At 55.1% G+C, this 26,975-nt stretch overlaps 9 protein-coding genes across 9 annotated transcripts in view; 6 read left to right on the top strand and 3 right to left on the bottom strand.

Annotated features, from left to right (window-relative positions):
• Positions 1–1,863: 1,863 nt before the first annotated feature.
• Positions 1,864–2,496, top strand: BBK36DRAFT_1164608 (hypothetical protein; the record flags this gene model as incomplete). Its single annotated transcript, XM_024894664.1, has 1 exon — positions 1,864–2,496. The coding sequence occupies one exon, from the start codon at positions 1,864–1,866 to the stop codon at positions 2,494–2,496; it is 633 nt and encodes a 210-aa protein (XP_024745124.1).
• Positions 2,497–4,683: 2,187 nt separating this feature from the next.
• Positions 4,684–5,125, top strand: BBK36DRAFT_1130939 (hypothetical protein; the record flags this gene model as incomplete). Its single annotated transcript, XM_024891894.1, has 2 exons — positions 4,684–4,810; positions 4,899–5,125. 2 exons carry the CDS (start codon positions 4,684–4,686, stop codon positions 5,123–5,125), a joined length of 354 nt encoding a protein of 117 aa, XP_024745123.1.
• A 721-nt stretch (positions 5,126–5,846) lies between these two features.
• BBK36DRAFT_1163646 (mitochondrial carrier) lies at positions 5,847–6,749 on the top strand (the record flags this gene model as incomplete). Its single annotated transcript, XM_024894557.1, has 2 exons — positions 5,847–6,067; positions 6,137–6,749. 2 exons carry the CDS (start codon positions 5,847–5,849, stop codon positions 6,747–6,749), a joined length of 834 nt encoding a protein of 277 aa, XP_024745122.1.
• A 442-nt stretch (positions 6,750–7,191) lies between these two features.
• Positions 7,192–10,686, bottom strand: BBK36DRAFT_1130998 (WD40 repeat-like protein; the record flags this gene model as incomplete). Its single annotated transcript, XM_024891903.1, has 6 exons — positions 7,192–7,404; positions 7,474–8,594; positions 8,658–8,868; positions 8,943–10,257; positions 10,369–10,450; positions 10,653–10,686. The coding sequence occupies 6 exons, from the start codon at positions 10,684–10,686 to the stop codon at positions 7,192–7,194; spliced, it is 2,976 nt and encodes a 991-aa protein (XP_024745121.1).
• A 1,393-nt stretch (positions 10,687–12,079) lies between these two features.
• On the bottom strand, positions 12,080–12,283 carry BBK36DRAFT_1173174 (hypothetical protein; the record flags this gene model as incomplete). The annotated part of the gene is made up of 1 exon (XM_024895837.1): positions 12,080–12,283. One exon carries the CDS (start codon positions 12,281–12,283, stop codon positions 12,080–12,082), a length of 204 nt encoding a protein of 67 aa, XP_024745120.1.
• A 2,327-nt stretch (positions 12,284–14,610) lies between these two features.
• BBK36DRAFT_29589 (hypothetical protein) lies at positions 14,611–16,300 on the top strand (the record flags this gene model as incomplete). The annotated part of the gene is made up of 3 exons (XM_024898015.1): positions 14,611–15,957; positions 16,031–16,178; positions 16,242–16,300. Coding segments are annotated over 3 exons (1,554 nt in total), but the record flags the coding sequence as incomplete, so codon positions are not given.
• Positions 16,301–21,823: 5,523 nt separating this feature from the next.
• BBK36DRAFT_1106449 (hypothetical protein) lies at positions 21,824–22,027 on the top strand (the record flags this gene model as incomplete). Its single annotated transcript, XM_024889211.1, has 1 exon — positions 21,824–22,027. A coding segment is annotated over one exon (204 nt), but the record flags the coding sequence as incomplete, so codon positions are not given.
• Positions 22,028–22,770: 743 nt separating this feature from the next.
• On the bottom strand, positions 22,771–23,673 carry BBK36DRAFT_1130997 (hypothetical protein; the record flags this gene model as incomplete). Its single annotated transcript, XM_024891902.1, has 1 exon — positions 22,771–23,673. The coding sequence occupies one exon, from the start codon at positions 23,671–23,673 to the stop codon at positions 22,771–22,773; it is 903 nt and encodes a 300-aa protein (XP_024745117.1).
• Positions 23,674–26,562: 2,889 nt separating this feature from the next.
• Positions 26,563–26,975, top strand: part of BBK36DRAFT_1145402 (hypothetical protein) — a gene marked incomplete at both ends in the record, with an annotated part of 1,586 nt that continues 1,173 nt past the window's right edge. The window contains one exon of the mRNA XM_024893752.1: positions 26,563–26,955. Within this exon, the coding sequence (XP_024745116.1) occupies positions 26,563–26,955 (393 nt within the window). The remainder of the gene's footprint in view (positions 26,956–26,975) is intronic.

The following is a 26,975-nucleotide window of genomic DNA, read 5'->3' as shown; positions in this document are numbered from 1 at the left end:
GCCAGACGGTACGCACGGACAAGTGTACAGTGCAGAGCTCGGATCGATTGCTCGCAGCCGGGTGACTTGTCTGCCACGCAGCAGGCCACGCAACCTGCTGGTACTGGGCCAGCACACGCTGTGGATTGAGGACTCCAGTTGCGACGATGGGGCGCTGATAACTGTGTGAGTATGACTTCCTCGACATGAAATACATACCTGTATTGACTACTTACGTACTGCACAACTTTCAGCCATTTGTACTGTACGTTACTTGGGCACGCAGGGGCAGGTCCTGTTCCAGTTTGTGTTTGCCAATTGCGTCCTGGCGGCGCACTGTATATACCGGGATTCGCCGGCCGCGGACACTGTATGAGCGTGTACAGTATGTGAGTCCTCCGTGGGCAGGTCTTGGATGCGCGCGGTTTTGGGCTCTGGCTGCTGTGGGTGCTTGGTTTGAGAGCTGCATCACGCCGCCGTGTCTCAGCCAGCCGGTCAGTTGTAGAGCCTGTACCTACGGGTGCACGTAGCAGTATGTGATGCTACGATATGTATGTGAGTGCACAAGACCAGCAGAGTTGCTGCGTTCGCGCAAATCCATGCGGGCGAGAATCTGGGGGTTTTTCCTTGGGTGAGACCTGGGCCTACAGTACGAAGTATGAAGCACCATACTCACTGCAAGCGGACGAGAACGGGGAGACGAGGATGCCGCCTTTGGTACCTCTGAGCACAGCACAGTGTGTGCTTCGGGACGCCGGAGAGGGCAGTCGGCGTCGGATATCGTGTGCTCTTAGTGTGGCCACCACAGTGCTGGCACGGTCCAAGTCCCCACCGCGACCAGCAAGGTTCGCCAGTACAGGCGTCCACGTATACAGTATCAATACAACACTCGCCAGGACCCTCTCGCCATATCGTTGCGCTGGCACTCTCACGGCGCGACAGTGCAGCATGAATGCATCAACGGCACCGCAATAACTTGGGAATCGAGCTCAATATTGGTCCTGTCGCAGTAAGAATACCACCTACCTACATAGCTGACTACTGCATACATAGGCAATACTGCGCACTTGACTATGATGTCTTGCTCCCCCCCGTGCCAGGCCCCAATCTCCCCCAAATGCTACCCCGACAGTACAAAGGACATGCCTCCTGCACGACAGGCGCCCCAGTCGAACCCAGAGCCCGCCACAGTGCCGCCCACTGTGCACCCGACCGCAGCCACTGCACCCGCACCCCCCCAAAACCAGCGACCCTGGGCCCGAGCCAGGATCAGGACCAGTGGCCAGTAGCGCTGCTGCACGCCAGCCCAATCGCTAGCCGGTGGCGAAGACGGCCTATCATGGCTCGCCGGAATCTTATTCGACAGGCTGTGCCCAAGCCGCCGCTCGCGTCTCCTCAGGTCTTGTCGGGTCCTCCTCAGGGCCCCTCAACCAAACAAAAAGGCCGCTCGTCTGCCCTGCTCCCGTTTTCTTGCCTCCCACCCTTCCGCTTCTTGTCCCTTCAATTCTTTGTACCACCCGCCCCCCAACCCGAACCTGTCCTCACTGCCTTAGCATTCTTCACACAACGTAAAAAATCGAAACCCTTCACCGAGATAAACTCGTGCATCCTCCAGCTCCTTAGACTCTTATATACATTCGACTCACCTCGACAACCAGCGGCAACTCGACTTCTTGTTTACTTTGCTGTCTACCTATTTCTCTTCTAATCAAATTGCCCTACGACCGCTTCTCGCGACCGCCCCTCGACGCGCACACACCACACACACACAAAACCACACACACATTCACAATTACAGCCTCGGCTTCTGCAGCTCGAACAAACATTGCTCGGCCTTTGTCCCCCTGTGCCGGATACTAGCTACATCACCGCGGACTCGCCACCATGTCTTCATACTACGGATTCCATGCGCCTGCATCGCACGCCGCCCCTGTCTCGCACCACCACACCAGCAGCCGCAACCGCAGAACCCCTCGCCAGAACGTCTCGCAGCCGCAGCGCCAGTTCCGCGGCGTGCGCAGCATGAGGGAGCTCACCGACACGGCGGCCCTGTCGGCGTTCCGCAACCGATTCGAGGCCGGCCGGTCCTTTGACCTCGAGGACGACCTCGAGTTCTGCCCGGGCCTGCTGACCGAAAGCGACGTGAGTAGCCCTCCGAGTCCGGCGGATTCATCCCCTCCTCGCAGCCTGTACAGGTCTGACTCGCCGCTGCAACAGTTGGTCTCCATCTCTGCCTCTGAGCGCTCGTCACTGGCCAGCAACTCTCCCGAGGCCTCTCCCACCCAGCAGCCTCAGACCGTCGCTCCCGCCTTTTCTCTCAACTCATCGTCGCCCCCCTTTATCCCCCCTCCCACTGTCCAGCCTCTGAACGTGGCCTTCCGCCTGGCCCAGCCCACCGCTACTCGTGGCCGCAATGCCATTCCCATCGTCAACCCCGCCACGGGTGCTTCCATGCCCAGCCCTCCCCCGTCAATGTCGCCTGGCCGACTGCAGCAGCAGCCCATCCGCCGATGGTAAATGTGCTCTCCGGGTCGTCCGTGCCCCCCGGTCACCGGGCTGGCTTACCACGGCGTCATGCCGTGGGGACGATCCCGAGCACTGCTGTCGGGTGCTGTGCATAGTCGGAAGAAGAAGAAGAAATATCGAAACTGCGCCCTATGTTCACATTCGGCTTCCTTTCTTCACTCTTGGCGGGCACGAGCGGAAATGACAAAAACACCAAAAAGTGACATCTTCTCACTTCTCTTGCGGGCTGGGTTCCTCGAGGCTGTTGACTCTTCTCTTTTCTGTACATCTGGGATTGTTCGGTGCGGCCTTGGTTCCGATCATGCGCTGCTGGCTCTCCCACCAACCGAACAACTTGATCCTCTTCACACCACACACACTTTCACCTCCTCATACTCCCTTGTATAAGCACTTCTAATCGCCATACACCGATTTTGTTTCGACAGGATTTTTTTACGAGGATACTACCGGCGCGACTTGAGAAAGATCGATACCATTTTTCTTGTTTTTTGTTTCATTTCCCTTGCGACCTCGCCTTGCGGTATCAAGGCTGCTGGGCACATACGGCGTTATGTCTCTTTGTTTTCTTCTTCTCCCCCTGTATCACGGCAGATTTCCTTGCAGTTCTCTCTAATTGTGTTGCATCGGTAACCGACAGCGGAGTTGTGGGATTTGGTTCTCTTTTTACGATCATCCGGCGTCTCATCATCTTCGAAGCGGAGTGTCCTTCCTGCTTTTGAAAAACCAACATAAAATGCCTCCTCCCTTTATTGCGGTTGTACGGGTTTACGAAGTCTTCAAGACAACAAAAAAAGAGGAAAGATATAGAAGGCGATATCTTACGAAAGCGTCGGGGGCACGGCTGTTCTTGTCTAGTCACATATGGGAAATACCTTGGGCTGGCGGGGTTCTGGAAAGATGAGCGGTTCTTGTTTGCGCATCACCATACTGGAAACGGTTTCTTTTTCACTACTATTTTTTTTCCTTATTTACCGGGATCCATGGGGAGTTGGGCTGAGTCGATTTCTTGAGGAGTTGATGCGGCGCCGCAGTGTGCGAATCGAAACGTTGGGAAGCGGCTTGCTCTTTTTTTGTTTTGCTCTTTTCCATCTTCTCTTTATTTACAAGCCTTTTTGCTCTCCTCGTGGGAGGCAGCGTGTGGATTTCGTCCTGTCTGGTTCTTCTTTTCGCTGCTCTGACACCACAATGAGCCTATGTGTTACTGGATATTCTCGTCTGGGAAAACGAAAAGAGACAATGATCTTTTTTCATGTTTCATTATACTTGCTTATTCTTTTGTTTCCCCCTCTGCGAAGCATCTTGGGCGTGTGGTTGGGAGGAAAGCCATATGAAGGAATGAATCTGGTTTTGCGTGGGTCGGGGTTTGTCGGGCCCTTTTGATTTCAGGTTTCTTGAAGCGGCCCCCGGGTGTTGCAATTTCATGGGAAATTAAAGAGTGTCCGGGTTTTATTACGGCGCACGTGTGGCTTAGATACCGCGGCTTGAAAGCCGACAGGACGAGAATATACGAATGCTTAAACAAACTACTGTCCTAATGCTTGAACTTGCTGTGAATGTGAGGCATTTGGAGCTGAGTTGTGGCGAGACTGGACGTAACTTGACCTCTCAGCGTTGCTTCCACGAGGGAACGCATCTACCGATCGAAATTAAGCATATCGACGATTATCCAAGTTTAATTGCCAATTGCTACTAATCCTCGCTTTATTCAAGGCTTCTTCTATCTAATCCAATTAATGTCGAGGTAAATCCAAATCCCGAGTCATCAAGTCGTCCTCATCCTTTCTACCGGACAGGTTCCCCAGCATGCTGCAATGGTGACGTCACAGCGCCCTCTCTTTGGCCCTCGGCCCTCCCCTCGAGCTGGAACTATGTAGCTTCAACCGCCGGAGTGACTTGGAGATGTGCGGGAACAGTGACGTTGCGATGCTGTATCGGCGAGGTGGAGAGTGACATGACGTTGTTCATTCCCTTTACCTGGCCCAATTTGCTTCTGAGATTTTAAATACTCAACTTGTCCGTTCTTCCATCAAGCTTTCTTCCTTACAAGATCAAATCATCCATCTCCCTTGATAACTCGACGGCCTCAATTGATCGTTTCTTGACGAACCTCTTTGTTTTTTACAGAAGAGAATCATCTCCTCCCTACTACTACTTCTTCTTCTTCCACATTCCAAAATGATGTCCTATCGAGGTCTCCGAATCGCCAGAGCTGTGCGAGCAGTCACCACGCAGCCCACCGTCATCCCCAGCCGCACCTTTGCCTTTTCAGCAACCCAGAAGCTGGGCCTGAAGGAATCATCAAACCGTAAGTCGCCCATTGCATCCCCAGTACAGAAAGAAGAAAAAGGAAAGAAAGAAAGAAACAAGACGAAGACTAAGGCTGTGAATTGTAGAAACCGACGTCGACTACGACCACCACAAAAAGGACTCCCTCGAGAAGCAGAAGAAGGGCTCCGGCCACTGGAAGCCCGAGCTCGCGTCCGACAGCGAGGAGGCCGTCAAGGCGGACCGGGCGTCGCGCGAGCGCACGCCCGAGGAGCTGAGGGCGCTGCAGGAGAGGACCAAGAAGGCTGCTGAGGAGACGAGCAAGGCGGGGACCAGCATGAGGGACGGGCTGTGAGCTGGGATGGAGAGGATTCGGGATTGATGGTTTTGAGGGCGTGGTTGTGAATATTACCTACCATGGAAGCATGGGGATTGTCGTCGTGGGAACATGTTAATGTAGACGACTGCATAAGAAATTGCAGTTTTACAGGATTGAGACAAGTCTGTCACGGCATTCGTATAGAATGCTAGAATGCCGAAAAGCAATATTTTCAACCACTCCTTGGTCTCTCGTTGAATGCTCTACGGTTTGTCCTTGTATCACAAGTTAAGTAGGCATCATCATAAAGCACCTAGAAGCCGTTGCTCCATTATATTCATGCTTCAATCATCGAACAAGACAATTTGATTCAGTGCCCTTACGGATCTAATGCCACGCTCCAGATACCACCAATATTAACACAATGTTCAAATCTTTTTAAAAGGGTCGTCGATAAGGTATTCCTTCCCCTCAGGGTAGGCCAGTCTCACCTCGGTATGTGACGCTACCAACTTCCTAAAGAGCTCGCATCTCCGACCGGTTATCGATAACCCAACCATCCCGCCAACCTCACCCAAAAAAAGAGTCACCACCAATCCTCCCTCTCACAGCTCCAAACCACAACAAACCAAAGAGCTCTCCTCCTTCTCACAAAGGTCGGGCCTTTGCAGCCCCTCCTTTTTTACCCCCCTCCCTTAATTACTTTCTCTCCTACCTATTCCCCTCAAACGCCTGCCCCTTTACATCAAATAAAAAAATGGCTTCTCCTCCCCCCTCGCCATCCTTCCAATCCGCCCTCCTCGCCGGCGCCCTCGCGGGCACCACCGTCGACCTCTCCCTCTTCCCCCTCGACACCCTCAAGACCCGCCTCCAGTCCTCGGCCGGCTTCTTCCCCTCGGGCGGCTTCTCCGGCATCTACCGCGGCATCGGCTCCGCCCTCGTCGGCTCCGCCCCCGGCGCGGCCTTCTTCTTCTGCACGTACGAGACGACAAAGAGCTTCCTCAGCAGCCGCCTGCGCAGCAGCCATGCCGACTCCTGATAATGCAGCAGCAGTCAACGCATGGGTCCCCGCGGATATCCTGACGCACATGCTCGCCTCCTCGCTCGGCGAAATCGCAGCCTGCTCCGTCCGCGTGCCCACAGAGGTCGTCAAGCAGCGCGCCCAGGCCGGCCACCACGGGGGCTCCTCCGCCCGCGCGCTCGCCCACATTCTGAGTTCCGGATCGGGATCGGCCCGGGCGGCCTGCCCGCCGTCTGGCGCGAGCTCTACCGCGGCTGGGGCATCACCGTCTTCCGCGAGGTGCCCTTCACCGTCATCCAGTTCCCGCTGTGGGAGGCCATGAAGGCGTGGGGCCGGAGGAGGCGCGGCGGCGGCGGCGACGTTTCGGCCGGGGAGAGCGCGCTGTACGGGAGTCTGGCTGGGGGCGTGGCTGCGGCGGCGACGACGCCGTTGGACGTGCTCAAGACGAGGGTCATGCTTTCCAAGGAGAGGGTTTCCGTGGCGGATGTGTTTCGACGCATGGCGAGGGAAGAAGGTGTGCGGCCCTTCTTTGCGGGCATTGCGCCGCGGGTGACGTGGATATCCATCGGCGGTGCGATATTCCTGGGGAGTTACCAGTGGGTGATCAACACCATGAACAGCATGCATGTAAACTCATGACACGGGCCTCACGGTGTTCAAGAGTGAGGAGCGGGGATACACAAAAGAGTTTATGAATATAAAAATGGGACTATATAGATGGGGCGCCGGGACGTCATGGATATATACATGTACACATATATATATATCAGCCTGGCTGTATAAACAGGAGGACATTAGGAGGCTCTTTGTAAGAATAAACCAGCGTATCAATGCCGTATCTCCTATATACAATAATCTGTTGTAGGGAAACGACAGGGGAATATATGACCAAGATGAAAATGCTCCGGATTAGCAATACACCTCCAGGTATGGATATAGTAGAGATCCAGGAGAGAAGACAGAAGAAAGCACACCACGTATAAGAGGTAACACAACGCTGTTCATACAATCGAGAGGAAAGGGGAAGCCGAACACAAGAAACAAAGAACAAAGACGTAACGATCATTGCGTGTCGCCGCGCCTAGACGCCGTTGACGACCCCAACTGGCTCCCCTGCGGACTGTACTGGGACTGTCGTTGCTGACGCGCCCGGCTCCGCTGGCTGCGCGCTGGTGGCAGATGGTAACGGCAAGATCTCCTTGCGGCCGTTGGCTTTGTAGTAGAGCATAATGTCGTTTCCGCCTTTCCAAACATGTGTCCGGAGTGTGGCAAGATTCATCGTTGGGTGGAGCAGCTGCAGCAAAGATTCATCGTCAGACATTGCAAGCTCTAGGCAAAGCACACCACTGCCCGCTTTACTTACCTGGTCATTGCAGTATAGCTCAAGGTACTCTTCCGGCTTGAGCGCGTCTGGATCCTCCTCTTGCTCCGGCTCGATCCTCTCGGAAATGTAAGCCAGAATCTTCTTCACCCGCAGCATCCGGTTGGCATTCAGTCGGCTGTTCCCATCCGTGGCAATGGGAGGCAGGTTGTCCATGGGTTGCAGGATGAATGATATCTTGACGGGATCCTTCATGGGGATGATGTTCTGCAATAGCACGTCACCGAGCCACATTGGCGCCTTTTGCTCGATGATGTCGGCATCTCGGCCGAGGTGCTCCACAGTCCCTTGGTAGAGATTTGCACTGCCACCCGACGTTTCCTCCTGGATAATGACCTTGGTCCCAGGTGGCAGCTTCAAGACTGGCGTATCTGCCGGCAAGCTCGGTGTCACTCGAGTCTCGACAATCTTATTCGGCGACTCGGCGAGTTGCTTGTCGTATTCGTTTCGAATCTTCTGGATAACGCCAAAGAAGCTGTCATCAACCTCCTTTTCGTGGTTTGAGGATGACTCGGACTCCTCGGCCTTGTCGTCTACGACAACGGGCTTCTCCTGTGTCGCCTGAGATGCCGATCGCCCGATTCTCTTGGAGCTGAAAGACATTCGGAACTTTCTGCTAAACGGCGACTTGCTGCTGTCAGCAGCCTTCTCCTTGTCCTTTCCCTTGTCGTTGCTGTTGTCCGTAGAGGTCTTTGGCTCTGAGGTTTCTGCCGCGGCAGCACCAGGCGCACTGCCGGCAGAAGTGAAGTAGTCGTTCTCAGCCGACGGACGAGATCCTTCCCTTTCCAGGGGGCTGGCAACAGCTTCCTCCGGCACGCCCTGAAGCGTCATCACAGCACCAGGCGACGCCAGCCCTATGGCCAGGCCAGGGGTAGTCACATGGAGATGAGGCATGTTTGCGCGAGGCGTCAACAGCTGATCCCCACCGCCAATAGAGAAGCCAGGACCAGGCAGAGTGATTGACGATGGCGCTTCGGCTCGGCCGGCGGCTTGTCTTTCCCTCACGGCCTCGTTGAGCTTCTGGCGATACGACTCGTCGCGCCGAATTTCTTCATCAATCAAGTTGGCAAACAAGTACCGCAAGATCCATTTGCCGAGGCTCACTGGAGCAGCAAGTTAGCTTGCTTTGAACATTGAGACTGCAAAAAAGCATCGCCGCCACCTACCTCTTTGATCATCCCTAAACTCAATGGGCTCGTCCAATTCGAGCTCGTCAGCGTATACCTCGGCATCGAAGCAGTTGAAAGGCTCCAACACAACGGTGAGGTTGCCGGAGCTCAAGTCGACCGAGCACCAGGGCGCCACTGCTTCTCGTGTGTTGACCTGCCTCTCGACATCTTCAAGATGCTGCTTTCCAAAACTCTGAATAGGTTTACACTATGTAGCTGTAAGCGGTGGACGCTTTGGAAGCGAACGAGCAAGAGGATGACTCGGTTAGGAATGAGACGTACCTTTATCAGATCCCATAGTAGTACGTCGCCAGCTGTATCCAAAGTCAAGACCCTCCTCCTATCGTTGAGCAACTTGTGCTTCAAAAGGCCAAATTGACCTTCTATCGTCTCTACTGGCAAGCTGTGCACGGGTTTGATTTCCGGCTCCGGCTGCTCGACGGCGACTTCGGAGCCCTTTCTTGACAAGCCGTCATTATTGGGACTTGATTCTGAGTCTAGAGGTCCGCGGGACGGGAAGGTCGCTGTGTTGGATATTCTCAATATCGACTCGGGAGGAATCTCCTTCTTGGACGACCCGTTTGTTTGTGGTTGGGCCGTTGCTGTAGACTGCCGGGTTCTAGTAGACGTGGACGACATTGCGCGCTGGCGGCGGTACAGCTCGGGGAGTGGCAGGTTTGCGCCTGTGTCCACGTCTTCCCATCGGTTGATTGACGATCGGTTCGTGGCTGTCCAGATGTAACCGCCCGCAGCCACTACCTTGGAGACGCCAAAATGCTCCTGCGCAACAGCGAGACTGACTCCATCGTCAATGTCCTCAAAACTGCCCCGTACGTCGGTCTTGGCGACGAGGCCCGACCTGTCGCTGCTGTAGAAGATGCCGAGGCGGGGATCGTCCGAGTACAGAGACCAGATGCTCTCGTCGTGCATTGTAAACGTGTACATGCAGCGACCGCCCTTGACGCTCCACATCTTGATTGTCTTGTCCGCACTGGCGCTCAGAATGGTGTCGCCGACGTCGTCGATCAGGATGGCGCGAATGTTGTCCACGTGGCCGACGAGGTTGGAGACTTTGGAGCCGGTGCGAGGATCGTAGAGCTTGACCGTCTTCTCGGGCCCGCCACTGGCCATGAGGTTGCGGCCGACGGCAAGAGCGTAGACGGACCCCTTCTCGGTGACCTCCTCGCCGTTGACATTGACCTCGAGCGTTTTGCCCCCACCATTGAGATCCCAGAGACAAATCTTGCGATCGAGGCCTGCCGAGGCAACCCAGCTGGCACCCATGTCGCTTGGAGGAGTTGCGACGCATTTGATATAGTCATCGTGCTCTCCAATCTTCTGAGCGCGCGCGCCGTCTTCCTGGGAGTGTGGCCGCCACACCTTGACGGTGAGGTCCGAGGACGCCGATACCAAGGCAGTGTTGTGCTGCGCCAGGGTGATGTCGTTAATCCAGTGCATATGCGCCTGTGTCTGGGCTCGGAACGTCGTGGCCGACTTGGGCGGCTTCGCGGATGCATCGTCGGTGACGTCGTTTCGGCCGCGTAGGTCGAGGTTCAGGTCCCAGGCGCATATCATGCCATCTCGGCCGCCAGAGTATCTGCGGAAGATCAAGAAAGAGCGAACGTTAGCAGAGCTCTTCAATACGGCTGAGGCACAGCATGGAGCCGCGCAGCCACGGGAGGGGGACGGGCAGACGCAGATGGCTTACAGGATGGCGTTGTCGGTATCGACGGCCAGGCCATTGACGCCGAGGCGATGGCCGCCTGCCGAGGATTTGGCATTCTCGAGAACTAGACAGCGGCAGTCAGCAGCCGGTCAGGAAGGCGAGGTCATCTCGAGGGCGCTCTCGTGCATGGTCCGCCGCCCAGCACACGACGCAAGGACGAGAGCTGTCTGGTGGTTCGTCTGATCGGGGCGGTCGCGTGCGGGGTGCTGATTAACATGCATGTGCGCTGTGCGAGCAGCCGGAGATGCAGACGGGGAGAGACTCACCATAGCTGATCCTTTGACGCGCCTTCTTGGCCATGGCAAAGCAGAATCACAGGCAACACAAGCAGCTCGACTGGGCTCAGTGTAGCGACTCTGACTGGCGGCGAATGGCGATGTCTCGGCAAGATGGCGGCCCTGACGAAGTTGCGGATGCTACGCTGGGGAGATCGCAGGACGGCGGGAGCGGCTGGATTGGCGCAGGCCGAGCTCCCCTGTAGGCCCTGCCGGAGAGCGGCTTTTAGCGCCTGCTGGCGTGCTGCCACGTGTGGCTCAGTGGCCTCAACGGCCTGTGGAGGGCGGAGTTGGTGGAAGCTAGCGCTGCTGGTGCGCTATGCGACAGTCGGGCCATCCAGATGCGTCCAAGGCTCGGGAACCTTAGCGAGACGCTGGACAGACGTTGAGCGCGGCCACGGGTCAGCAAGGGCTTCGTCAGGCCATGCCATGCAGGCCCTGCTTTAGCCGGCAGGCTTTCCCCAGGCGGGGTCCAGCAGGATCAGCAAGTGTCTGGTGCATCCTGGCAAGTTCAAGAGGGAAAAGGACCACGCTTGTCGGACTTGGTGATGGAGCATGCAGAGAGGGGACGGAGTAGGTACGGATAGGGAGTACTGTATGGAGTGCGTGCCTGTGAGCGGGTGCAGGTACTGTACTCTGTATGTCTGTATGTCTATCAGTGTATGTGGTTGGATTGTAGCATCAGGTACAGAGAGGTTCGGAGTTGCTTGTAACATGGATAGGTACGGAGCAATGTGTGGATTAATTACTATGACAATTATTGTAAATACAGGAACAGCAAATGGCAAGGTATCAATCGCTGTATATTGAGGTGTGTATTAACGTCCATATCCGCCATGATATCGAAATGCAAAACAGGCTAGGTATCTCTTGAGCATCGGAAATCGTCACCGGGGAGGAGAAAACGCCGATGGAAGCAGAGAAAACTGTATCCAAACCCTTTCGCTCTCCTTCTCATGCAACCAAACTCCGAGCAATTAGTCGTGACCTCGTCATGTATAGCGCGTGTGCAGAACCATTCAGTCTTCCCCCGCAACGTCTGAGATTGTTGAGCGACCCATGGGACGCCCTGGACCGGTGTAGCTGGTGGTGGTCCATAGGACGTATGATGCTGTCACCCTCATCCTGGCCTCTTGCCCTGCTCGCTCCTCGCCTTCGTCTTCATCATCGTCGACGCTGTCCTTGCTCCTGTCCTGCAACCGCTGTAACCGTGAACACCGACTCTCCTTTTCCGCCGGTAAACGAGGCCATCACCAGTCGTCATCTGCAACAAGCACCACGGTAGCCCGGCGATCTTTCATCTTGCCGCGTTGCACACTGACTCGGCCCTGTCCCGGCCGCACAGACGCAGCTCGGCTGCCTCGGGCGCAAAGCTGTCGATAATCTTGTCCCCCCAACAGCGTGGATGCTTGGCCCTGTTACATGACGACGCACTTGCACGAGCAGCCCATGGGACACCACCGCGCAGAGTGTATCCTCTTACTGCCCTCGCACTGCGGGCAGTCCTCGGCGTCGGTGGTGATGTCGATTCGCGGGCCCGGGCAGTTGTCGTTGTAGCAGCGCGTGTTGCCCCTGGAGACCTGGTGCTTGCACCGATACTCGATGACGTTGCGTGTGCACATGTTCTGGAGGTTGGGATCTGTCCGCTCGCTGCCGGAAGCGGTCGGCAAGCTGGGGCGGGTTCGACGCTGATCAGAGACGACGAACGGTGCGATGGCGGAGTCAGCCGCTCACAGTTGGCAGTGCTCGTGTTGGCGATATATAGCGAGAGTGCTTTTGCTTTCCAGGCTGTTGTCTCCCAGTAATACAAGGAGCAAGTCAAAGCCGGAACATGAAGACAGCCCAGCCAGTCAGTGGTCAGTAGGTTGGTAGGTATGGTAGTCGGTCAGCAGTCTGTCAGGTCAACGTTCACTGGCGCTCCCTCATGCTGGACGAGTGCGAGGCACATAATACAAGTATCAAGGTAAGGTAATATAGCAGTCGACACCTCGGGGCAAGAGAAATGGCGGAGATGGTGCAACGATCTTGCCAGCACAGGCACTCTCGAGCAATTTATTCGGGCCGCGCAAGGGAACTCCTAGATGCTAGAATTTTCTCAACGGCCAGGCAAGATGATTCAGCGCGCTCTTGGCTGTCCGATTCCGTGGCAACCGGACCTGGACCTGGGCCCAAAAAGCATAATGCACGCGGCTTCAGAGTCCGAGAAGCGCGTAATCCATCGCGGTCGGGAATCGTCTACAGCCCGAGCGGAAAGAATTTTTCGTCGCTCGGTTTAGTCTTGTCCTCCAGACCACGAGGCGTCAAACCGCATCGTATGCGCGTTAGCAGCGCCGCTACGACGAATAGTACTGCACAGCCTACGGGCACTGGTTGATAGGAACCTCGGGGTCTACCTAATACCTGGGCTTCCATATGTTCACCTCAATCGATTGGCACGCTGCCGGCGCTCTCTGCCCCGAATCATTACGTACAGTCATAAAGTACGAGTACGAGGATTTACGCAGCAAATTCCGCAGCTTGTCTCAATCAAGTGCCTTGCCGGCGCATGTGACTTCAATTGTTGCCTGTATGTATTGCTGCTAAGTGAGAAGGCATCCATGGATACGAAGTATAACATGGATATACTCTGCCCTTGCCTGCCGTGGGGTTCGTTCTCGGTGCTTGCCATGGGTCTGGCGCGTGGCCTGAGTTCGGACTTGAATGACATGTCATCAGTCAATGGAATCACATGGCACGTATCGTCTTGTCAATCTGATATCGTGCAGACATGACAATCTCGGCCTGTTCAGGTTGTTTGCCTGTCTGTTTCACTCTCAAAGGTGATGCTGAACAAGATGAACCTGCAGCAGGGAGATTAATTGCTGCCGCCAAGCTGAACCCGTCCCTCGAAGTCGCCGGTCGTCTCAATTACGGCTAATGCCAAGGTGGTAGCCCAAACGGAGCACAAGCACCAAAGCAGTAGCTGAGAACCGCCTTGAAATGAATCCTCGAGGCCTTTTTCTGCCCGTTCAATTTCTTTCAGGTACCACCAGATGATCGACTGGGGTCCTGGTCCGTCTGTCTGCCCGTCCCCAATAAGCTGCAGCGTTCCAGCGAACGGCCCAACGCTGGCGCTGTACGAAATACCACTTCCGTAAGTACCTGACAGCAGACGCTTGCATTTGGAAAATTTCAGCCCCAAGGCGCCGGCCCATCGTTAATCCGGCTGCCTTGAACTACACGAAAAATTGCATCAATATCAAGCAGGCCATCGCCAGTCCTTCCAAACATCCTCCAGCCTCGAGGCACTCACCACCGTTCACAGCCCCGACGACGGATTCGCCCTTGTCTTCGCCTCGATCCGAGTGCGGCGACTCCTCTGGAACAGCGCTGCGACCGCCTGGACGCCTTTGTACCTCTGGCCCAACAAAGGCTGTGCGCTCTTCTTTCTTCGCGGCAAGCCCAGCTAATAATAGTGCCTGAACTGCGTTTTTCTGTTCGCAAGCCGCATTGTGTTCACGAAAGATCGCTGCAACTCGGTCGCAAGAGGCTATACGACGCTGATTACAATTTGGGCACACGGGTTTAAATTGCGCGCGTGCGTCCAGTCTGTGAACATTGCCTTTGCCGTGTTAAATCAAAAATACTACCACCACTTTTCATCGTCACATTGCTGTCACTGTACTCTCGCTCGCTCGCTCGCTCTTTCGACGTTCAGTCTGCCATTGACCCCGGTTGTCGACCTTGGCTGCCCATCAGTCAATCGCGCTGTGACGTACCGTAACAGCCACTGTTCTGTCTCAGCTTGGGACCTCCATCATACACTTATTCTGCATTGATTCATCGCCATGGCGGAGCCTGCACATCCCGATATCCAAAGCATTCTGGCGGCGCTTGGTGAGACCCCAGGAACTCTGTGATGAGGCCCCAAACTTCAAACTAACCCGGTGCTCCAGCGTCCCAGCGGCCACCGTCGTCGACTTCGACCCAGACGCCTCCAGCGGCTCCCGGCGCATATCCAGCGCCGCCCGGCACCGCCCAGCCAGCGTCGTATCAACCCCCGCCCCCAGGCGTCGCGGGCTTTGCTCCCGGCTCTGCCCTGCCCGCTCCTGCGTCCAGCGGCAACGTCGACCTGAGCGCTCTTCGGCCCGTCAACTCGGGGACGATGAACTTCGAAGAGGTGATTTCCAAGGCGAGGGCCTTTGCGACCGAGAAGGGCATCACGCCCTACGACCGCCCGCTTGTCTACGGATCCGAATCCAGAGGCTCTGACAGGTCTTTCCGTCGATCCAGGTCACGTTCTCCTCCTCGAGGCGGCGGCGACTACCATACTGCCGGCTCATACCGGGACGATCGTCGTGGAGGCCAGGGTCGAGAGTATGGCCGCGACCGTTCCTACTCTCCCCCGTCACGTGGCCGCACCTTTTCGCCTCGCGGAGGCGGTGGCCGCGAGAGATCTCCCCTCAGAGGCGGAGACGACAACGCTGAGACGATCCAGATCGAGTCCAGCCTTGTTGGCCTCATCATCGGCCGACAGGGTGAGAATCTGCGACGGATCGAAGCCGACACCAACTGCCGTGTCCAGTTTCTGGCCGCCACCGATGGCGGTCCCTTTCGCCAGTGCAAGATCACCGGCCCACGGGCTCGTCGTGCTGAAGTCAAGACGGCGATTAACCGAATCATTGAGGACAGCGGCATGGGCGCTCTCAACCGCGCCCAGGAAAAGCCACGCGACCCTGCCCGAGGTGGAGCAGCGGCGTTGAGAGATGGTGAGGACCATATGCAAATCATGGTCCCAGATCGCACTGTCGGCCTCATCATCGGACGTGGAGGCGAGACTATTCGAGATCTTCAGGAGCGTTCGGGCTGCCATATCAACATCGTGGGCGAATCGAAGAGCGTCAACGGCCTGCGACCTGTCAACCTCATTGGCAGCCGGGAGGCGGCCGCTCGAGCCAAGGACTTCATCATGGAGATTGTTGACAGTGATAGCCGAGGTGACGGCCCGGCTTCTGGTACCAAGAAACCCTCGGGGCCTCCTCGCAACGATGGACCGTCGAGGGATTACGGTGGTGGTGGTGGTGGTGGTGGTCCCGACAAGATCAACGATGCGATTTACGTGCCGTCAGATGCAGTTGGCATGATTATCGGCAAAGGAGGCGAGACCATCAGGGAGATGCAGAACTCGACCGGTTGCAAGATCAATGTGGCGCAGTCATCGGGCCCCGGCGAAGTTCAGCGCGAGATTGCGCTCATCGGATCCCGCGATAGCATCGCTCGCGCCAAGCAGGCCATTGACGAGAAAGTAGAAGCAGTGGTGAGTTTGATGGCGACGCCTTGCACCTTGTTTCGATGAACATCCAGACTGATTGATATCTGAGCAGCGACAGAAGAGCGGCGGCGGTGGTGGCCCAGGTGGCGGCCGTGGCCGTGGACCGCATGATGATCGACCGAGCTACTCTCACCAGGGCCCGGATGCGACTACTAACCAGCCTCCGCAGGCTTCTACAGGCGATGGCCAAGATCCATACGCGCAGTGTAAGTCCGCCCCTATTCAATGTTGAATCCCATGGCCTTACCCTTATTGACCAATGCCGGCAGATGGTGGTTATCAAAACTACGTGGCTCTCTGGTATCAGTCCTTGATGTACCAGCAGCAGCAGCAGCAAGGAGGGCAAGGAGCTCCTACGTCTCAGAACCCTGCTGGCGGAGCTCCTCCTCCTGGAGGCCAGTAATGCTTGTGTGACGGCAAGCAGCCGCGTGCTATCGTGACTGGGTGTGACCTTGACACTGGATGCTGGCTTAATACGTTCGCAGACGCAGCACCTCATGAAGATGCATGATCCTGACTAGCACCACCTCTCGGACTCCTTTCCCGGCCGAAACCTCTATCACCAAAGAAAAAAAAACCCCACCCAACAAAAAAGCGAAAATCAACGAAAACCCCCACGACTATATGACGCTATTTATTATGGAGTCCAACGTCTGTATTCACCTTTTTTTATACCCCCAATTTTTCTTCCCTTTCTCGAGGATCGATAAAAACTCCCGTCCGATTCTACGGCCCGTCTAATATGATGAACGTATACCCCCCCTTTCTCTTCTACTTTGTCCGGCGGCCAAAGAATTGACATGGAGCCCTGCCATTCCGCTTGCACGAGTGGACGTCCACGCCCTGCTTACCATGTCCTTTGACTCCCGTACTGCCTCTGTACACTCGTGGTGCTGAGGTCAATGTTCCAGGAAAACGGACTGCAAGTTTGACAGGGCCAGGTGACAAGACTGCATCTGCTCTGACTGAATTGGGATGTTGCAACTGGGCGTGGATTTTCCGGAGTTGTGACTTTTGGCTTCGCTTTTGATGTGTCAGGATGCTGCTGCTCGCCATGGGTTGGTCTATTGCTGCAAGAATGTCGTGTCTTTTCCTTGCTATGCATGCATATCGATCAAGGCATTCTTGTCCGCCGCGGACCATGCTGCCATTGCATTGTGCTTGATATCGGGCTCATGAACATGGCAACCGTGTCACGAATGCAGGTGACTTTTGCACGAAAACCCAACAGCGCAGACCAAGGAGAGGAGGCCAAGGACAAAAAGGCGAAGAAGAAGCAGAAGTCGAAGAGGAAGAAGAACCAAGAACGAAATCTAAAAATACAAACAAGCCTCTGGATCAACATTTCGCCTTTCATTCACCTGCGCGATATACGTAATTCGGCCGGACCTCTTTTGCCTACCTTTGCGGACATCCGCCAGCAGGAAACAGCTTGGGCAAGTCGAGTGACGAGAAGGGGCGTTGCTGTTCTTCCTTTTTTTTTGTTTTTCTTTTTCCTCCGTTTTCTTGGGCCTGTTGACGGAGGCTTTGCACGGGATGTGCCAGCACATCTCTGCCCTTTTGTTTTCGAGTTCTTTATATTTCTCTTCACTCAGATGCGGTGCGGTATGACCCTGATATCAGAAGCGGCTGCGCTCTCTCTTTCTCCTTGACAGAGAGCGGCGAAGCATGAGCGGCAAGGCATGGAGGTGGGAAACTGCCACAGTTTGTATACTAGTAGCTATTATTTGCATTACTGCAATATATCCGCCTTTGTACAAGAGAATAACATGCACAGCTCACCGTGAAGCAACTCTTTGATAGATGGAAACCATCTGGTCCACATGTACCGCATTCGGTGTGAGATACATGCGAGGAACTGCAGTTGGTGACCGGGGAGGACGATGCAGTCAGAGAGGCGTCCAATCGGGAGGTGCTGGGAGGAGCAGCCGGCGAGGTCTCATTGGGGAGAAAGGGGGGACCATTTAGGGTGATTTGGAGATCGGATGATGTGAAGGAATCGTGGGAGACGGGATATGCAGCTTCGATGGGGATGTGTACCTGTATGATCTCGACATGGTACCTGCCAGTGTATTACTATATTGGCCGATGGGAGCCGTGAATGATGGAATTCCTGTCCATTTACGAACACACAAAGTTGCAAAAGTTATTCCCGATCGAGGTAGGAGAAGAACCGTCGAAGTCGCGGCAAGAAGAGCGCCGCCTCGAGATAACCTGTCATATTTTCTAGCACAAATGTTAGCGGTGTAAGTCTTTTTTTTACTTTTCCTTCTTCAATATTCTTTCTCTCTCGAGTGTCTCTGATCACTTTGTCTTGCCCCTTGATCCGTCTACTGTTGTGCCTCGAGCAGCTGCTGGCCGGCATATGCCAAGGTGTGATGTGCTTGGAAAAGGTCGAGAGCCGCCTCTAGACGAGGAGCCCGGGCGCGTACGGGGAAGTTGTAATATGTAGCAGGCTGCTTCTGGATAAATGGGATGGATCAAAAGAGGACTCTGTCTCGGGCTTTGCAGAGCTGGACGCCGAAACCTTTTCAGGTGGACGTATGAGAGTGGATAGATGGATGGTATGGTATATGCGATGCGATGCAATGCAATGCAAGGCGCAGCTCTCCCCTCGAGGCCAGGGTATGAATGTTAGTACAAATTGTTATTGAGAGGTAGGATTAGTAGTAGTAGTAGTAGTATTCTAGGGCTAAATACGGCTTGAGAGAGCCGCGGAAGGGCGTCTCCTTTGCCGTAGCCCTTGCACGAAGCAATCAAGTGATACGAGGACGTGTGTCACTGGATACACGTATAGCGTACTTGTACGAGGATGGATTTGCACAAATGCTGTCCTCAAGAGGTGTCACGCAGCGGGATTATACAAGCCCTGTGTGCGGATCTACATCGTATGTATCATCAGCACCCGTTCCCTCCTTGTTTGACCTGCCACCTTGTTGAACAAGTCGCGACAATGGGTGGCGGCGGCATCTTGGCTGGCTGGCCGCTTCATCAGGCCGCAGATGGCCCGGCTGCATGTGACCTCGTCTATGCTTCACTTGCGTCTTGAATAGGAATGTTCTTGGTAGCGGAAGAGGTAGAACCAGTTTTGCCACAAGAGAAGGGATGGGTTGAGAGGGACGTGAAGCGGTAGGGTCCCGGTGCATGGGGAGGAGAGGGCGAGACATGCGGCATCTGGCGAGCAGAAGTGGGAATCGGAGTCTAAGAGAGAGAGATGTGAGTAGTAGTAGTAGTACTATACTGGCGGTACGGAGGATTGAGCGGCATGGGTACATCGCATCGGGACGGATCGGGGAGGTTTCAGCTTGATTGTGAGAATCATTGAGTGCCTTGTGATGTTGATGCTGCGATGTTGGAGTTCAAGTCGATGCGATGAGCGAGGTGATGGAGGGTATCGATAGCAGTGGTGCCATGACTAAGATGCCAGAGCTCTACCTTGCCTTAGCATCGAGGTCAACTTCCAGCTTCTACTACCTACTTCACATCAAGACAGTTTGCTGCATCTGCTTCGCCATGCTCCATCCCAGCCGCAGCTACAACTTGCCATTGCGTCGAAAGAAGCCACAGGTGCTTGTATGCACGCTGGCGAGGCGCGTTGCGGTACGACGCAGAGAAACCCCGACCCCTGGCCTGCTGGCTGATGCTCCTCCACTCTGGAGATCGTCTGTCTGAACCACGCAACTGCCCTGCCACTTCACTTGGCCCTCTGCCACCCGTCGCTAATCTATCTGGTGGTCCGATCTACCGCTCTTGTGCCCATTGCTTCTGCAGCTGTGAATCGGGAGTGATACAAGCTCACACACAAGCACGCACAAGCAGGCGTACGAAGCATACTTTCCGCACAGGCATGGTGGCGCCGAGCTTCCCCTCACATCCCGCATCTCCGCCAGCCCTGAACGGCTTCAGGTCACAGAGAGATTGAGAGAGAGCGGGAGAGGATTGAGAGAGGCCAGAGATCTTATCGCCTGCATCGTGCCCTCCCCTCTTTACGCGCAACGCTACACCCCGTCCGAGGCGCCTTGCGGAAGGAATCCGATGGCACCCTTGGCGGACGCTGCGGTTCCACCCACCAAGCTTTGCATCGATCCCTTGACTCGAATCGGAACAGGCCGCCCTCTTTGCGACTGCTCCTGCACGACTCGCCGTGGCCGCCGCAGCTCGACGATGCATCCTTATTTGCCCTTCCAAGAGACTTGGTGCTGGCAGCCCGTGTCAGACCAGCTCTCTCTGCCTTTTGATCGACTCAGATGCAGGTGACGAGAGCACAAGTGTGCCTCCTGGGCCGTGCTTGTCGTGATACTGCTTTGGACAGAATGAGACACGGGTAGAAAGTGCCCTTGCGCTGATGCTCCACGGTACCACGGCCTCCTGCGAATGGCAAGTATTCTACTACTATTCGATAGTCCGGTACGGAGTAGAAGCCCGTTCAGTCATGAGGTGCCCGAGCGCGCGCTTTGAGACATGCAATGGCTTGATTGGGCTATGCATGCAACTACTTGTAATGGACCAACTCTTGCATGCAAGAAAGACGGCACCCACTCCCCGACCTGGACACTATGGAGCAAAAGAGGGAAGAGAGGCCTTGGAGGATACGATAGATCTACTATATGCATGTCCAGATTGCGTGGGCCGAGGACACCCAGCAAGCGAAGCCTTGCGATATGGACGGACTCCAGCGCAGTCTCATCTCGCCGTGACGGCCCCGTTGTCGTCGACTCCCTGCCTGAGCTGTGACCGTCTGTTCCGATGCCTCGAGCAGACCTAGCCGACGCATCTTGGTATGCTCTGAAGTCGACATTGAAGCCACTGCAAGCCCGGGGACCCACCTCTTATTGCCAACATACGAGTACATACGAATACTACTTGTGTGCTTGCACCAGCAGTGCACTCATTACGTGGTGGGCTTGGATGGACGGATATGACAGATGACAGCAGTTGCGGCGGCCCCCATCTCGAAGTGAGCGGAGCGACGTACAGAGCATGCAGGCGGGCTGTTAGCCGCGTCCTCTGTCGCTGTATGTGTGAGAGGTGCCTCTTGCGCTGTGTCAATCTGGGAGGAAGATCCGCGAAGTATGCAACTATGCACACACAGATCCCTCCTTGGGCTTGGATGTTGGTTGGTTGGTTGGTTGGTTGGTCTTCTTCATCGCCTTCCGCCATCTTTTGCACCGATCCATTCTCCTTCATCCTCCCCCTGGCCTCTCCTCATTTCCTCTCTCTTCACCCTTTCTTCCAGAGCGACATCATCTGTTGCATGCCGCAACCCGTCTGTCTGCGGACTAACACAAATGGGAAGAAGCCGTTTCTTGTCACCTGTGCGACGTTGACGACGCCCGACTCCTCCCTTGCGACGCAGGCTTCTGGTGCAACAAAGGCTTTTCGGAGGCTTTTATTCACATTCACAGAATTCATCCGCCTCCGACCAACGCAGTCCACCGGCTGAGGGGCAAAGGAAAAAAAAAGCCACGCCCATTCACCCTCGATCTAGGAGAATTGAACGGAGGCCCGTGTGCGACGGCAACGGACGTAGGTGCTACCAACACACATTACTGTTGATCGGTATGAAACCCCCCTCACCCACCGCCTTTGGATGTTTGGACAATGTGAATTCTGTTCGTCATGAGTTGCAGAGGGAGCTGGAGCTGAAATCTATCTACAAAGCTCTTACAACACGTCGCTCGGCACTGTCTCAATGCAAAGGAGGTCTGGTGGCTTGCTTGCTGCTCCCCGGTTGAAGAGGCCCGGGATCCACGCGAAACCATTCTATTGATGGGCAAATCGCCCCTTGGTAGACATCTATCAGCCCTATTCATCACACCTGCGCACCCCCTCATTTTCGAATCTCAGAGTCATGTGTCGGCTGGTCATTTTCAGCGGCACTTGCACCAAGTGCGGCGAGGACCAGATATGGGAAGAGCTCTCGCAGGAGTTATCGTGTCTCCAGGCGAAAAACAACGGAATCTTTGGGGACTGCTCAAACGGCGTGTTCGAAGAACGGCATCAGTTCGACCAGGAGTGTGACCGGTGTACCGAGGAGGACGAAGGAGTCGGCGACGTTGGCGAAGAGGCGGAGGCGGAGGCAGGGCAGGGCCTTGCAAGCCAAAGCAAGCGAGTCGCTGAGGATGACCACCCCTCGACGAGCTCGCGGAAGAAGGCCAAGACTTGAATCACCTCGATATGAACCGACACTCTGCATCGAACATCTCACGAGCAAAACGACGTACACTTTCTACACTTTTTCTTTCATTCTTCTTCTTCTTCATTCTTCTTTTTGTCTTCTTTCCAGTTCAACAGTGCTGGGAGATGCATATATGCTGGGTACTAAAAAAAAAACAAAGGCGTTGGCGGAGTTGAAAGAGGACGTCGGCAACACACATGACTTTCATGGATCATACAATGGAGTTTGGGCTCTGAAATCTGCACCACCAACCTTGAAAGGGCATTCAAAAAGAGCGGCGTTGGGATGATTTACCGGGAACCTACATCTTTACCACTTCGGGGGCTCTCTTCTGGCGATGCCGCGCACTGATGGGGCAACTTTAGAAAGACGATATGATCCGTTTGCAATTGCCGGCAGAGAAGCAAGTACTTGGAGTATTATCTACGGCTTCACGGTTCATACCTACGTCTACCTTTCTATTCGAGAAACACGTCTATGGACGTGCCGCCATTTGAGAGCTTCTTTCCTATGCTCCTCTTATCTTTCTTCTTCCTTTCTCTCTATATTTGATCCAATGCCTTGGTTCTTCTCATCGCAACGCCTACCTGTGAGCGTTCTCACCTGTTATCACAACCTGTCTAGCTAGTCTTTACCGCTTCAAATGCAGCCCCATCACCTTCCCACGTCTCCTTGACTGCTTGCCAATACCGCTGGCTGTCTTTCCTCACCAGTGACACATGCTCTCCACCCTCAAACCTCTCCTTGCGTACCTTGAAGCCCGAGCTTTGCGCCCTCGTGGCATGATCCTCGACGTGTTGCCAGCTGATGACGGCATCTGCCGTGCCGTACAGGTAAGTCCTCCGCGTCTCTCTGGGAAGCAGGCTTTGCCGCCTGAGGGCTTCGGCGTTGAGGTTCTGGGCGGGCCGGGTGAGGCGGAGCTTGTATATCAACCAGGCGACTGCGATGACCATGTGCACGAGGGGCGACGTCCAGCGCGGCAGCGATTGCAGAAGGGCCCTGTGGGTGCTCTGCCACACGAAGTTGCCCGGGCAGGAGTCGAGGCAGACGGCGTAACGGGGAATGACGAGCCTGTTGCCGGCGGCGTCCCTGCCGAGCTCCTTTCGGAGGAGCTCCCTGATGCGCGCGGCGGTGCTGACACCGCCGTTGGAGAGGATGTGCAGCAGGACCCTGGGCCTGGGGTTGTTGCCGGGGATGGTGGCCGCGATCTCGGGCTCGGCAAAGGCCTTGAGGATGCGGATGGCGGGCGGGATGTGCTTGCGGGCGAGGCTGGGCCAGAAGACGTGGGAGGCGGGCGAGCGGACGAGGAGGATGGGCGAGGAGGGGAAGAGGGCGCGATGCTGGGCGATGTACTTTGCTATGTGGACGTCCCGGGCGCCCATCCAGCTGAGGACGAGGATGAGTTCCGGGTGGCCGTTTGTGGGTTTGGAACCCGGGGCGATGCTGTCCTTGCTGCTGTTGGCATCGTTGTGGTTGACGGACGCTGGGTTGTAGTAGGATACGGAGGGACTGAGATGCTCCATGTATGAAAGGGGCGGTTCCTTCTTTGCAGCCGGTGTCTTTGTTGCGGCCATTCTCAGCTGGGTGGTGGGATGAGTCGTTCCGCGAGGCGCAGATGATGGTCTTGCAGCAGCAGCAGGACCGTGCAAGAAGCGATGATGGACAGGGAATTCCGGCCCTTGGCTTCTCAGATGCACCGCACACCTGGATGAAGAGGGAATCACATGGCGAAGACGGACTACAGCAGCTCGCGGATGATGGATGTGCCGGAGCAGCACGCGCGGCAGGGGAGCGGACGTGGCGAGGGAGGGCATATCGCTTTCTTTATCAAAGAGGGGCGCATGTGAGTATGCGGGTTGACGACGATGGGGGTTCTGTCGATGGTTTACTGCGTCGTCGTTTTGGTGTTCGGATTGGTAGAGTATAGTGTCGCAGAGGTAGCCCAGGTTGGCAGGAGATGCGACTGGCTGGGATGGGATGGGATGGGGATGGGATGAGATATCAAGCAAGATGCACGATGCAGAGTTGGAATTGACTGGATTGATAAGACAAGGTGTGTGTGTTTAATAGGGCAGCATGTCATATGAAAAGAGTATCTATGGTGTTTTATCTATTCGGTATTTTCTGGAGAAGAGCGTTGTTGAACTCGTTCATTGTTGAAGTGGATTTCCTACCGGCTGTTTAGGAGGGTTTTAGCCTCGGCTTTTCGACCGCAAAGACGCACGATAAGGCCGTGGAGAAGCGCAGTTGCCCGCCTTTGCAGTGGTTCTGATTTGGTAGAAGAGCGGAGCACGGGGGGCCACCTTATTTCGACCATTATAACAACTGAGGAACGATGAGTTTGGGAGAGGGTTTTCTGTTACTACGTGTTTTGGCGTCTTGCACTTTTGACTTGGAGTGGTCATGATGACTGTTGAAAGTGGGAGGTGTCAGGAGTGAGATGGATGGTGGTGTTGGACTGGAGCAATTTCTTATGGATCGGGACCTTTTTTGTTGTAGAATTCTGTGAAGCTATGTAAACTGCAGTCGAGGTCGAATGGAGTTTGTTTCCAGAAACCCGTTTCTTGTTGATACTCTCGTAGCTATGAAGATAGTCATGGTGTATCACATAATGTCATTTCGGGCTACACTTTTTGTGAGTCGAGGTGGTCAAGGGGAAGAAACCTGGAGAGACTTGCTGTCTCGGTTGAATAAGCGAGTTCGGGATACAGAATGCGGTTTTGTAAGAGGATGTAGTATGAAAGGTGCCTTGCGGGATGGGGAGGGGGGAGACGGGGAGTGCCGACTATGTTTCGAGGGCGATGTGTGACGGACGCAAGACTCGGCAGCGGGCTTTTTTTTTTTTTTTTTTTTCTTTCTTTTCTTTCTTAAATGGGAGGAAGGACGGATGGATGGATGACTCGAGTTGGGGGTGAGGAGGACGGCAGAGATGGTCGGCTCGGGTAGTTTTGGGCTTACCTTTCTTTCTTTCTTTCTTTGTCCGAGGGTTGGTGTGATGTATGCCTTGCGGAGTGGAAGAAGGAGGGGGGCTGGACGAGTGCAGCATCTGGGAATATCTGTTTGATGTGCTTGATGGGGTTGTACAAGGGGTTGAGACTACTGAGACGGTAAGGAAGCGATGAGCATTCAGATTGACTCTTGACGATAATGCACAGCGTAATTCTCTATTCATGTAGCTTAACGTCGTTGAGCACATGCCTGCTGTCGAACCGAACTTGGTTTCTCGAGCCACAACCACGTTACCGGTCTCAACACGCCAAATCAATACACACAGCCCAGAACAACCAAAACTCGATCTGCCACCGAGAGACAGCGGGCTCTTTCACGAGGGAACTCGGGGCCAATTAGCTTTGGCGTCTCGAAAGAACAAGAACCGCGTTGTCCGTCGTACCGGACCAGGAGGGCACCAAAAGAAGCGGGAAACAAATGAAATCGTAGTACCTAGTTAGCAAACCTCTGGACTCGAGGGAGGGGGGAGCTCGACAGACGGGTGTCACTGTGGGACGAATTTGGCTTGACGCTGCGAGACAGAAATGCGAGGTTTATTGTGAGTTGGAGGTGATGTTTCTGATTTTTGTATCTTGTGAGCGTGTAGGGGAGTTTCTGCTGCGGAGATTCAGGGTGGTTGACGAGTTGTTTCTAAGGCATCGTTTCAAAACTCCATGCATTTGCCCTCATCAGTCTTCATAGTGACTCACTCCTCTGACTGTCCTATCATGACGGTTATTCGACGTTTTGTCAACACTCTCACTTCACTCCGAGGCAAACCATCCCTACGGACAGACACTCGACCAACGTGACACCCAAAAACCCTCTCCCGTCCCGAGACTCGACGACGTCCTCCCTCCCGCCCCCGTCCACAGAAAGCAAACATCTCCCCCCCACCCCTTTTTCTCCTATCGTCGAGGACACGGCCGTCCGGGTTTTCTTTCTCTCTCACCTATCCCGCTGCTGCTCACTTGCACACGAAAAGGCAGCCCGTGTGGGTGAAACAAGGTGGCCTGCAAACATTGCGGTCTGTTGTCTTATTTGCCGTGGAGGGCTGTTCTGTTCTGCCAGCTGTCGAGGAGTGTCAGGACTTAGGCCCCTCCTTTTTTCTTTTATCATGGTGTGCTTGCTTTCGTCTCGACACCTTGATGACCTTTTCTTCTCTTCTCTTCTCTTCTCTTCTCTTCTCTTCTCTTCTCTTCTCTTCTCTTCTCTTCTCTTCTCTTCTCTTCTCTTCTCTCTCTTACGACACTCTTCTCTCTACACTCCTCGTCAGGCCCAAACAATCGTCCTTTCTGTTTCTCCAACCACTGTCATTCTTCTATCCGACCATCCTTCTCTCGCATCTCTTCTATTCACCCCCTATCCTTCACTCTTCATCACTCCCAACAAAAGCAACTTGTCCATCAGCACCACAACTCATCATGAGAATCACGCAATGGGCCCTCTCCCTCCTCACCCTCGTCGCCACCGCATCCTCCACCAACCTCCCCCAGGTCCGCCGCCATGCCCCCGACTGGGACCTCGCCAAGCCCATGAACGGCCTCAGCTTTGAGCGGGCCAAGGCCCTCCAGGCGCCCAGCGAGGATCGCCCGACGATGCGCTTTTCGCGGCTCAGGGGCATCAAGGGCCGCCCCGGCCAGCAGCGCTCCGTCGTCTCCGCCCTCAGCCGCGTCCGCAGCAACAGCATCTCCTCCTCCTCCTCCTCCTCCTCCTCATCCCCTGGCGGTAGCTTCAGGCAGTCGTTCCAAAACGTCACGGCCGTCACCGACGCCTCGACGCAGTACGCCATCCAGTGCGGCTGGGACGGCGTCCCCGTCTGGCTGCTCTTCGACAC

This window comes from Trichoderma citrinoviride, assembly GCF_003025115.1.
Source record: "Trichoderma citrinoviride strain TUCIM 6016 unplaced genomic scaffold BBK36scaffold_22, whole genome shotgun sequence".
NCBI lineage: Eukaryota > Fungi > Ascomycota > Sordariomycetes > Hypocreales > Hypocreaceae > Trichoderma > Trichoderma citrinoviride.
The sequence above is the reverse complement of the archived record's forward strand: the minus strand, read 5'-3'. Positions and strand labels throughout refer to the sequence as shown.